Source organism: Ranitomeya variabilis, chromosome 2, assembly GCF_051348905.1.
Source record: "Ranitomeya variabilis isolate aRanVar5 chromosome 2, aRanVar5.hap1, whole genome shotgun sequence".
Classification (NCBI taxonomy): domain Eukaryota; kingdom Metazoa; phylum Chordata; class Amphibia; order Anura; family Dendrobatidae; genus Ranitomeya; species Ranitomeya variabilis.
In genome coordinates, this window is record NC_135233.1 from 1,081,042,068 (window position 1) to 1,081,055,481 (window position 13,414).

The 13,414-nt window shown below is 43.5% G+C and overlaps 1 protein-coding gene across 1 annotated transcript in view; it reads right to left on the reverse strand.

Moving 5' to 3' along the window:
• The window catches only part of LOC143808732 (cytochrome P450 2K1-like), a 99,466-nt gene that overhangs the window by 34,382 nt on the left and 51,670 nt on the right, over positions 1 to 13,414 (reverse strand). Inside the window, exons 4-5 of the mRNA XM_077291675.1 lie at positions 5,919 to 6,079; positions 2,915 to 3,088 (exon numbers count right to left, since the gene is read on the reverse strand). Of these exons, the coding sequence (XP_077147790.1) occupies positions 2,915 to 3,088; positions 5,919 to 6,079 (335 nt within the window). The remainder of the gene's footprint in view (positions 1 to 2,914; positions 3,089 to 5,918; positions 6,080 to 13,414) is intronic.

Consider the following 13,414-nt stretch of genomic DNA (forward strand, 5'->3'; position numbering starts at 1 on the left):
GGCCAATATTTTTCTCCCACTGATTGATGTAGTGTTTTTGTGTTGAGGTAGAATTTAGAACACAAATCACGGAAAAAATAAATAGGCTTTCTATGGCCCACTGAATGAAAGGGAGAGAGGTGGCACACCCAGGAGTCAAGACTGGCACACAAGCTGAAAGGGCAATATTACTCTCCCACTGTTTTTTTATGTATTTTTTGTTTTTTCAGGGAGACTTTAGAAACCCAATAATATTTAAAAAAAAAAATAAATAGGCTTTCTATGGCCCACTGAATGAGAGGGAGAGAGGTGGCACACCCAGGAGTCAAGACTGGCACACAAGCTGAAAGGGCAATATTACTCTCCCACTGTTTTTTTAGGTTTTTTTTTTTTTTTCAGGGAGACTTTAGAAACCAAATAATATTAAAAAAAAAAATAAAAAAATAGGCTTGCTATAGCCCACTGAATGAGAGATAGCACACACAGCAGTGGCACACAAGCCCTGACTGAGGCCAATATTTTTCTCCCACTGATTGATGTAGTGTTTTTGTGTTGAGGTAGAATTTAGAACACAAATCACGGAAAAAATAAATAGGCTTTCTATGGCCCACTCAGTGAGAGATGGCACACACAGGGATGGCACTGTAGCAGAAATGCCAATCTTAATCTCCCACAAAAAAAAACAAAAAAAAAAAAAAAACTGTCCTACAATTACTATCTCCCTGCAGTAATGTAAGCCAGGTATGGCAGGCAGCAATAGGAGTGGACTGATGCACAAATTAAATAAAAAGTGTGGACAAACAAAAAAGATAGCTGTGCAGAAAGGAAGGAACAAGAGGATATGTGCTTTGAAAAAAGCAGTTGGTTTCCACAGTGGCGTACACACAGCAATACAGCTATCACGGAGCCTTCTAGGGCAGCCCAATGAGCTACAGCGCTGAGGGGAAAAAAAAAAAAAAATAGCTTCCACAGTCCCTGCACACCGAAGGTGGTGTTGGACAGTGGAAATCGCTGCAGCACAAGCGGTTTGGTGGTTAGTGGACCCTGCCTAACGCTCTCCCTGCTTCTGACGAAGCGGCAGCAACCTGTCCCTAAGCTCAGATCAGCAGCAGTAAGATGGCGGTCGGCGGGAACGCCCCTTTATAGCCCCTGTGACGCCGCAGACAGCAAGCCAATCACTGCAATGCCCTTCTCTAAGATGGTGGGGACCAGGATCTATGTCATCACGCTGCCCACACTCTGCGTTCACCTTCATTGGCTGAGAAATGGCGCTTTTCGCGTCATTGAAACGCGACTTTGGCGCGAAAGTCACGTACCGCATGGCCGACAAGCACAGGGGTCGGATCGGGTTTCATGAGACGCCGACTTAGCCAAAAGTCGGCGACTTTTGAAAATGATCGACCCGTTTCGCTCAACCCTACTAAGGAGACCAGTTCAGTTTGTAGTCTTATTGGCAATGATTTATAGGAAAAAGATGCAAATTAGCTCTTTTCCAAAGCTAAAAAACCTACTCACCAGTGACGCCTATTACAGGTATATTCCAATTAAGTTAATGTCGGAACCTCTTAGAACAAGTTCCCATGATGAGTCGTTGATGCATTTATAATGCTAAATAACAAATGTCTTACAGTTCAAGCAAAGTGGATGGAATTTCTAAAAATCTTACACCCACTCTGCTTTTTTAATGCAGTGTAAACTGAACGATGATGCATTTTTTAAATCTGCAACATGTAAATTTATCCTCCGCATACGCTGAGTTTTATGTGCTGAAACTCCACAGGTAATACACATATGCACTTTATTAGTGCGCTTCGCTGCAGAAATGGACTAAAAATGCATGTAATTCGCACATGACTGAATCAATAAAGTTTTGCCAAATACTAAGAAGTATAAAAAACAAAGCATATTTATTTAAAACATGACACACCAAAAAGAGAAAAAAATTGAGTAAGAAATATGATAAAACACATGTAAAAAAACACCCAAAAAATTAAATTTACCTAACTTAGCTAATAAGTGCAGAAATGCTGCAGAAAATCTGCAACATCAAAAGCTCATCTTGGGAATGTAGCCAAAATGAGCTCGTCAACATGCCAATGTTTGTTACAGTACAAAGACTAGATTAAGAGCCATATTGTGCGAAACAGCAATTGCCTGATTTCTATGTAAGCTTTACCTGGCAAACTGACAATTATAGAAGCATGAATGCCACATCTATTACTCTACTGTTGAAGAACTATGTGAATTTTGCGTTACTACGGGAGTCCGCCTGAAAATGCAATGCCTGAGTGCCCAATAAAAAGTTCAGAATGCACACCAATGACAAAACGATCTTATGTCACTTCTTTTTTCAGCATGTGGAAACCCTAAGTGTTTAAAAGAAGTGACATGCTCATTCTTTGGTTAGCCTGCTCTCAAAACTTTACAATTTTTAGTGAAAGATGCCAACGGCAGAGACGTTGGAAGAATAACATCAAAGTCGATTCATGATAACAACCAACAACTTTTTTTAAGCTGCTTTGCCTGGAAAAACTCAGTGGCTGCAGATGTTAACCTTTAAACCCAATCAGAGGATTGTCATCTACCAAAAAGACTGCCTGGTCTGGCTTTTATTTTAAGTCAAGTGGCCATGCTTGTTAACAAGTTGACATTGATGTTTTAGATCTCTACTTCCAATAGGTTGCACTAGAGTTCAGGTCCTCTTCCTCTCTGAAGAGACAATTTGCATATTCACTTTGAGGAGGATCAAATGGCCTTTAAGTCTCCTTACACCAGCTTGGCACGTTGCACCATTAGTCTATGGAGCAGCAGCATCTTGTAAAGACCTAGGGCTTTAGGGCAAATTACACATTGAAAAAGAGCAAGTATAAGCAGTGCCGATCCATTACTATCTACTCTTACATTTAGTTAAGTGTATGAGAATCGAATTTTGTACCTCTTTTTGTCTCACAAGGAATGCATCAATGAAACTTCTCTGATCGTTCTCGTCCAAGTTCTTCAGATGTTCTACAAATGTCTTTGTGATAAACTCACATTGTTCCACCACATTTTTCACAATAGTTTTGTGACTTCCAGGAAAAAAACCCAGAAATGGGAAGATGTTGTACAACTGTAAAAGTAAAATGAGAATGAGCTATAGTACAACAAAAGAAGAGTTGAATTAGAATATTGCTTCCATCAATCTAACCGTGACTCTACTAAAAAAAATGACATCTATTGCTAGGGAAAGAAAGAAAGGAGGTGAAAAATATTTATTTGTAGCTTTTTAATAATTTTTTTAGCTTCAATTTTTAAATAGTGGCAACATATTCTGCAGTAGCCAAATGGACCTCATGACCTGATTTCTTGGATTTATTAAACTCTTATTTCAATTTCATAGGAATCTAATTTTTCTGTTTTATTAGTTACATTGGAATTTAGGTTTCTGGTGTTCCAAAACAACAATGGCCGCCTCAGAGTTATTCTGCTTCTGATTTCTGCTGATTCATTCTAGTTTCATGCATCAACCTCATGGTGACAATGGAAATAACCGTACGACTGTGCCAGGGTCTGCATGTGTGGATTCAGTTTAGAAGCTGAGCCTATCCAATATTCAGTACATGCCAGCTAGTTTATACTGCTGACATCTAAACATTACAGTATCAATCAAAGCTAGTAACTGATTGTTCCTGCTAACCACTTTAATAGGTTGGCCAGGACTATTTTTTTAACTTGGTTTTAAAAGCTAACAGAAAGATAGTTGCTAACAAGGGCAAGTATTGTACTAACTTTTGTACCCGGCTTCGGCTCAGAGAGGTCATCGTCCACTCCTGCTAGCGATTTGGCTGCTCCACATCAAAAGAGAAGCTCTCCTTCTTCTGAGCTGTTCTGTCAATGGGGCATGAATGCTGAATGTCATGCTGATTGACAGACAGCCTCTTGAAGTTCTGCAGCGGGACCTGGCTGTCAATCAACTTGATGTCGGCAGTTGTGCCCAGTCAACAGAGCAGAAGGGAATAGAGGCTCTATCAACTTGATATCAGTTGAAGGTGCTGAATCACCGGCATGAGCAGTCTGTGACTGATCTGCGCCAGCAGAGATTGGCACTGAGAATAGGCAGGTAGTTTTCAACTACAATAGAACTGGATAACCCATTTAAATGCTTCTCTGATAAAATAAGTACAGATTCGAGTCTCCTAATGGCACCTAAAAAAGTAAATGGTAAAAAAAAATGTTGCGAAGTTTGAAATAAACTTTTAAGACTTGACAAAAGAAACGTTTTTTGGAAGCTTAAAGAACAATTTGCATACCGGTCCCTCACCTATCATATGCCAACATAGAAAGTATAATTTTGGTATTTTCTTATTTGTGATATGATGTTTTTGTACAACTCAAGTACCAGTATCTTAGGCTACTTTCACACTTCTGTCTTCTGTGGTTCGTCGCAATCTGTCATTTTAGCAGAAAAACGGATCCTGCAAATGTGTCCGCAGGATCCGTTTTTTTGCCATACACTTCAATGGACGATGGATTGCGACGGATGTACACACGTCGCATCCGTTATGCAACGGATGCGTCGTGTTTTTGCGATCCGTCGGGACAAAAAAATTTCCATGCAACTTTTTTGTCTGTCGGTTCCCCCCCTCCTCCCCGCTCATCACACTGGGCAGCGGATGCGTCGTAAGACTGCATCCGCAGCCCACGTTGTGCTAAATTTAGCACATCGCCCATCGGTACGTTGGGCCGACGGCTTGCGATGGCCCCGTACCGACGGAAGTATGAAAGTAGCCTTAGTGCGTCTGCAGTAAGAACAAACCTGTTCTCAAGTTTCAGACTTGCTTAAAAATAACTAGTCTCTGTCATCTTGTGCAGGGGTAATGATAAGCCTATGTCATGGAAACTTGCCAGTTTCTAAAGCGTACACATATTTGCTCCTCTCAGAGTTCCATATTGGCAGTCCCACATCCGATTAATAACATAACCTCATGGAGGAAAGGCTTTAATTGCTCTCCCGGAACTTACTGACAGCCGGACCTAATGCGGAGCGAGCTGTTATTCACGTGCGCAGTTACAGCTTCTCTCTATACACAGAACGGTGACTGGGACCAACCCTATGATTGGAAACTGAACACTGTGGTGGGAAAAAAGTACATTTCCACTCGGCAATGGGACTTTCATTGCGGGAACCAAATGGTGTCTGAATGCTATTAGCCTGCAGAATAACCTGTCATGGCTCTGGTATTGGGTGTCCCGGAGCCAAAGTCTCCATCTCTGTCCTTAATGCTAGGTGTGCCCTAGCTCACCCTGCTCCCCAGATTACTTCTGATGGTGAAAATGCTGGGGCCATGTACCTTGCCTTAGCTTCTGAATAGGCCCTTAATCTGTATTCTTCTTCCACCCAGGGAAGAGTGGATTACAAGTGTACCATAGTACACCAACTAGACATAAGGTAATTCAAACGGGGTAACGAAGAATACCAAACATACAAATATACTCACACATATAACAGAGGAATGCAACGGGGAGTGGAGGATGGGGTTAAACCAAAGTAGGAGAACAAAGGGAATTGTCACACACTCAAAACCTAGCAACAGTCACAGATAAATCCACCAAACACCTTCTCCAATATTAACCAACAACAACTTCCAGCCATGCAGCATAAGCCAACTCTGACAGTGAGTGTTAGCCAGGGCCCAGATTATATAGGAGATGGGAGTGGATAACAGAGCACAGCTGAGAGCCTTAATGCAGGAAAGCTTCCAGGAGTTCTCATTTGAGCAGATTAACCTTCGCACTGGCTTCTCTCTGTGGGAGTAAACCTGTGACATAATCCCATATCTCCAGGTTAATTACAATATTTTACATAACAAGTTACTCTTAATTCATAAGACTTAGTCAACTATGTACTCAAACAGCAAAATCTATGTAAAGAAGTGTACAACATAAGTCAGTGATATTACCGCAACCATTGGCATTCCTGCAATTCTAACGTTCTCATTTATTAAACACAGAAGTCTCGTAAATTGGGGATCATTGTAGTCCATTCGATTACCAAGTAAAATCGATACAATTATGTTTGCAACGGCAGCATTCAAGATCATGATATTGTCAAAAGGTTTTCCTAAATGAGATAATAAATCGAGTTTAGTTACATGGGAAGGGAAAATCTGGAAGGAGACAAAGCACAAAATAGGGTCTTATCTGGGTTGCAATATTAACAAAAATGCACAAATTGTGCTGACCTGGTTGGGTTGTGTGCACACAACCATTGATAGCATTTTACCCTGCTGCAGACCCACCCACAAGGAGATAAATGCATAAAAGGAAGGCGAAAATGGGTAATGCTGCACTGCCATTAAAGAATGGAAGATACCAATCCAGTAGTATGTGGTTTATTTGTCAACGTGTTTCAAAGTATACAACTTCTTCATCAGGACAATCACAGGATTGATAGATATGTTAATAATATGCAAATGTTGAAAAAATACTAAATGGGAAAAAGGTCTGGAGACACTGGAGGCCATGGTAGCATGTTTATTCCATACAGGCTTCCCATAGTAGGATGAGAAACATGTGACCTGACAATGTCATGTTGCAAAATAGCTTTCTGGACACTTTGGAAAAATGGTCACACCATTGGTAACACAACCAATAATAAAGGTTAGGGGGTTTGGCAACCATGCATTATGCCATTCCACAAATAATCCCTGGAATAGGATGGGTGGGATGCTACCTTTTCATGGTGATGCCCACTTGGTCTCCAGACCAATTTACAGATACCAGTGCACCCAGGACAAAAGCAGGACTCATTGTTAAACAGCATAAACCTCCATTCCAGCTTCCATTGTTGTTTTCCTCTCAACCATGATAGCCTTTATGAGAGCTGTTGTGATGTCAATGAAGAGGTTTTCACAATGGAACAACAAACGAGTCATTCTCCTGAGCATGTCTCAGATGTAGCGTCCTCTTATTGGTGGTCGGACGTTAGCTGCTCTGGTGATGTGGCAGCTCCGGATTGGTCCGCGGGCAATGTCTCGAACGACTGGGCATGAGTGTTTGGGGTGGAGCCTAGCATATAAAAGGCTCTCAGTGGCGCATGCGGGCACGCTAGTGTCATTTATGTTTTGGTGTGTGTGGGTGGTTACTCTACCACTGTCTGCATGTCTGTAAGTCTGTCTCTGCTCAAACACTGTATACATTGGCAGGCAGGTAGCACACTTATGTGGTTCTGTACCCTTGGCTCAATGCTTGAGTCTCTAGTTTGCTACATGCTTAGGATGCCGATCAGGCACAAGTTCCGTAGCATCAGGACTGGGGTAACTAGCCGCTTGGCTTAGCATCTGTTTCGTTCATGTGTGCGGTTAGCACAGTTCATTTACAGAGCAAGCTCAACCCTCAATCCGCTCAGTGAAGTCGACAGGGTATTGTTCCTAGTATCTTTAGAGTTTCTTGGCACAGCATCTGCTTTATTCGTATGTGCGGTTAGCACAGTTTAGTTGCAGAGCAAGCTCAATCCACGTGCTAACATACCGGTGACGTTAACAGGGTATAGTGCTTAGCATTCTTAGTGCAGTACCTATCTGAGGTAACTTGGTACTCAGTGTTCCGATCACTCTGTGTGGCGTTAACACTGTGTGTTTAAGGTAATGCTCGCTGTTTTGTTCCGTCATTGTTCACACTAGCAGGAGGTTCATCTCTGCATTGTGGACCCTGGGTTGCGATCGCACTTCATGTTATATCTTATTTAGTGCAATCTCCCAATACATTCTTTCTTGTATAATAACTTGGCAAAATTAATAAGAGAAAAAAAACTCCACCTTCTATACCTCTTAATAGCCATCTCTCACCATATTTCCACATCACCTATGACTGCAGTAGATGACATAGTAGAGGTGGGAAATAGAATTGCATCCTACCGCTTGTCACCTGTAAATGTAATTTGTTATGGTTCTCAATGGCAAGAGAACATAGCCCAGCAAACATAAGTCCTAGCTCTTGGAAGGATGAAACTAAACTGACCATGAACTAAACCTGCCGCACAACTAACAGTAGCCGGGTAGCGTTGCCTACGTTTTTTATCCCTAGACGCCCAGCGCCGGCCGGAGGACTAACTAATCCTGGCAGAGGAAAATATAGTCCTGGCTCACCTCTAGAGAAATTTCCCCGATAGGCAGACAGAGGCCCCCACACATATTGGCGGTGACTTTAGATGAAATGACAAACGTAGTATGAAAATAGGTTTAGCAAAATTGAGGTACGCTTACTAGATAGCAGGAAGACAGAAAGGGCACTTTCATGGTCAGCTGAAAACCCTATCAAAATACCATCCTGAAATTACTTTAAGACTCTAGTATTAACTCATAACATCAGAGTGGCAATTTCAGATCACAAGAGCTTTCCAGACACAGAAACGAAACTACAGCTGTGAACTGGAACAAAATGCAAAAACAAACGAGGACAAAAGTCCAACTTAGCTGGGAGTTGTCTAGAAGCAGGAACATGCACAGAAAGGCTTCTGATTACAATGTTGACCGGCATGGAAGTGACAGAGGAGCAAGGTTAAATAGCGACTCCCACATCCTGATGGAAACAGGTGAACAGAGGGGCTGATGCACACCAGTTCAATTCCACCAGTGGCCACCGGGGGAGCCCAAAATCCAATTTCACAACAGTACCCCCCCCTCAAGGAGGGGGCACCGAACCCTCACCAGAACCACCAGGGCGATCAGGATGAGCCCTATGAAAGGCACGGACCAGATCGGAGGCATGAACATCAGAGGCAGTCACCCAAGAATTATCCTCCTGACCGTATCCCTTCCACTTGACCAGATACTGGAGTCTCCGTCTGGAAACACGGGAGTCCAAGATTTTTTCCACAACGTACTCCAACTCGCCCTCAACCAACACCGGAGCAGGAGGCTCAACGGAAGGCACAACCGGTACCTCATACCTGCGCAACAATGACCGATGAAAAACATTATGAATAGAAAAAGATGCAGGGAGGTCCAAACGGAAGGACACAGGGTTAAGAATCTCCAATATCTTGTACGGGCCGATGAACCGAGGCTTAAACTTAGGAGAAGAAACCCTCATAGGGACAAAACGAGAAGACAACCACACCAAGTCCCCAACACAAAGCCGAGGACCAACCCGACGCCGGCGGTTGGCAAAAAGCTGAGTCTTCTCCTGGGACAACTTCAAATTGTCCACTACCTGCCCCCAAATCTGATGCAACCTCTCCACCACAGCATCCACTCCAGGACAATCCGAAGATTCCACCTGACCAGAAGAAAATCGAGGATGAAACCCCGAATTACAGAAAAAAGGAGACACCAAGGTGGCAGAGCTGGCCCGATTATTGAGGGCAAACTCCGCTAAAGGCAAAAAAGCAACCCAATCATCCTGATCTGCAGACACAAAACACCTCAAATATGTCTCCAAGGTCTGATTCGTCCGCTCGGTCTGGCCATTAGTCTGAGGATGGAAAGCAGACGAGAAAGACAAATCTATGCCCATCCTAGCACAGAATGCTCGCCAAAATCTAGACACGAACTGGGTTCCTCTGTCAGAAACGATATTCTCCGGAATACCATGCAAACGGACCACATTTTGAAAAAACAGAGGAACCAACTCGGAAGAAGAAGGCAACTTAGGCAGGGGAACCAAATGGACCATCTTAGAGAAACGGTCACACACCACCCAGATGACAGACATCTTCTGAGAAACAGGAAGATCCGAAATAAAATCCATCGAGATGTGCATCCAGGGCCTCTTCGGGATAGGCAAGGGCAACAACAATCCACTAGCCCGAGAACAACAAGGCTTGGCCCGAGCACAAACGTCACAAGACTGCACAAAGCCTCGCACATCTCGAGACAGGGAAGGCCACCAGAAGGACCTTGCCACCAAATCCCTGGTACCAAAGATTCCAGGATGACCTGTCAACGCAGAAGAATGAACCTCAGAAATGACTTTACTGGTCCAATCATCAGGAACAAACAGTCTACCAGGTGGGCAACGATCAGGTCTATCCGCCTGAAACTCCTGCAAGGCCCACCGCAGGTCTGGAGAAACGGCAGACAATATCACTCCATCCTTAAGGATACCTGTAGGTTCAGAGTTACCAGGTGAGTCAGGCTCAAAACTCCTAGAAAGGGCATCCGCCTTAACATTCTTAGAACCCGGCAGGTAGGACACCACAAAATTAAACCGAGAGAAAAACAATGACCAGCGCGCCTGTCTAGGATTCAGGCGTCTGGCGGACTCAAGATAAATTAGATTTTTGTGGTCAGTCAATACCACCACCTGATGTCTAGCCCCCTCAAGCCAATGACGCCACTCCTCAAAAGCCCACTTCATGGCCAAAAGCTCACGATTCCCAACATCATAATTCCGCTCGGCGGGCGAAAATTTACGCGAGAAAAAGGCACAAGGTCTCATCACGGAACAATCGGAACTTCTCTGTGACAAAACTGCCCCAGCTCCGATTTCAGAAGCGTCGACCTCAACCTGAAAAGGAAGAGCAACATCAGGCTGACGCAACACAGGGGCGGAAGAAAAGCGGCGCTTAAACTCCCGAAAGGCCTCCACAGCAGCAGGGGACCAATCAGCAACATCAGCACCCTTCTTAGTCAAATCAGTCAATGGTTTAACAACATCAGAAAAACCAGCAATAAATCGACGATAAAAGTTAGCAAAGCCCAAAAATTTCTGAAGACTCTTAAGAGAAGAGGGTTGCGTCCAATCACAAATAGCCTGAACCTTGACAGGATCCATCTCGATGGAAGAGGGGGAAAAAATATATCCCAAAAAGGAAATCTTTTGAACCCCAAAAACGCACTTAGAACCCTTCACACACAAGGAATTAGACCGCAAAACCTGAAAAACCCTCCTGACCTGCTGGACATGAGAGTCCCAGTCATCCGAAAAAATCAAAATATCATCCAGATACACAATCATAAATTTATCCAAATAATCACGGAAAATGTCATGCATAAAGGACTGAAAGACTGAAGGGGCATTTGAAAGACCAAAAGGCATCACCAAATACTCAAAGTGGCCCTCGGGCGTATTAAATGCGGTCTTCCACTCATCCCCCTGCTTAATTCGCACCAAATTATACGCCCCACGGAGATCTATCTTAGAGAACCACTTGGCCCCCTTTATGCGAGCAAACAAATCAGTCAGCAGTGGCAACGGATATTGATATTTAACCGTGATTTTATTCAAAAGCCGATAATCAATACACGGTCTCAAAGAGCCATCTTTCTTAGCCACAAAGAAAAAACCGGCTCCTAAGGGAGATGACGAAGGACGAATATGTCCCTTTTCCAAGGACTCCTTTATATATTCTCGCATAGCAGCATGTTCAGGCACAGACAGATTAAATAAACGACCCTTAGGGTATTTACTACCCGGAATCAAATCTATGGCACAATCGCACTCCCGGTGCGGAGGTAATGAACCAAGCTTAGGTTCTTCAAAAACGTCACGAAATTCAGTCAAGAATTCAGGAATCTCAGAGGGAATAGATGATGAAATGGAAACCACAGGTACGTCCCCATGCGTCCCCTTACATCCCCAGCTTAACACAGACATAGCTTTCCAGTCAAGGACTGGGTTATGAGATTGCAGCCATGGCAATCCAAGCACCAACACATCATGTAGGTTATACAGCACAAGAAAGCGAATAATCTCCTGATGATCCGGATTAATCCGCATAGTTACTTGTGTCCAGTATTGTGGTTTATTACTAGCCAATGGGGTGGAGTCAATCCCCTTCAGGGGTATAGGAGTTTCAAGAGGCTCCAAATCATACCCACAGCGTTTGGCAAAGGACCAATCCATAAGACTCAAAGCGGCGCCAGAGTCGACATAGGCATCCGCGGTAATAGATGATAAAGAACAAATCAGGGTCACAGATAGAATAAACTTAGACTGTAAAGTGCCAATTGAAACAGACTTATCAAGCTTCTTAGTACGCTTAGAGCATGCTGATATAACATGAGTTGAATCACCGCAATAGAAGCACAACCCATTTTTTCGTCTTAAATTCTGCCGTTCACTTCTGGACAGAATTCTATCACATTGCATATTCTCTGGCGTCTTCTCAGTAGACACCGCCAAATGGTGCACAGGTTTGCGCTCCCGCAGACGCCTATCGATCTGGATAGCCATTGTCATGGACTCATTCAGACCCGCAGGCACAGGGAACCCCACCATAACATCCTTAATGGCATCAGAGAGACCCTCTGAAATTCGCCGCCAGGGCGCACTCATTCCACTGAGTAAGCACAGCCCATTTACGGAATTTCTGGCAGTATATTTCAGCTTCGTCTTGCCCCTGAGATAGGGACATCAAGGCCTTTTCCGCCTGAAGCTCTAACTGAGGTTCCTCATAAAGCAACCCCAAGGCCAGAAAAAACGCATCCACATTGAGCAACGCAGGATCCCCTGGAGCCAATGCAAAAGCCCAATCCTGAGGGTCGCCCCGGAGCAAGGAAATCACAATCCTGACCTGCTGAGCAGGATCTCCAGCAGAGCGAGATTTCAGGGACAAAAACAACTTGCAATTATTTTTAAAATTTTGAAAGCAAGATCTATTCCCCGAGAAAAATTCAGGCAAAGGAATTCTAGGTTCAGATATAGGAACATGAACAACAAAATCTTGTAAATTTTGAACTTTCGTGGTGAGATTATTCAAACCTGCAGCTAAACTCTGAATATCCATTTTAAACAGGTGAACACAGAGCCATTCCAGGATTAGAAGGAGAGAGAGAGAGAGAAAGGCTGCAATATAGGCAGACTTGCAAGAGATTCAATTACAAGCTCACTCAGAACTGAAGGGAAAGGAAAAAAAAAAAAAAAAAATCTTCAGCAGACTTCTCTTTTCTCTCCTTTCTCTGTCAATTAATTTAACCCTTTTCGGGCCGGTCAAACTGTTATGGTTCTCAATGGCAAGAGAACATAGCCCAGCAAACATAAGTCCTAGCTCTTGGAAGGATGAAACTAAACTGACCATGAACTAAACCTGCCGCACAACTAACAGTAGCCGGGTAGCGTTGCCTACGTTTTTTATCCCTAGACGCCCAGCGCCGGCCGGAGGACTAACTAATCCTGGCAGAGGAAAATATAGTCCTGGCTCACCTCTAGAGAAATTTCCCCGATAGGCAGACAGAGGCCCCCACACATATTGGCGGTGACTTTAGATGAAATGACAAACGTAGTATGAAAATAGGTTTAGCAAAATTGAGGTACGCTTACTAGATAGCAGGAAGACAGAAAGGGCACTTTCATGGTCAGCTGAAAACCCTATCAAAATACCATCCTGAAATTACTTTAAGACTCTAGTATTAACTCATAACATCAGAGTGGCAATTTCAGATCACAAGAGCTTTCCAGACACAGAAACGAAACTACAGCTGTGAACTGGAACAAAATGCAAAAACAAACGAGG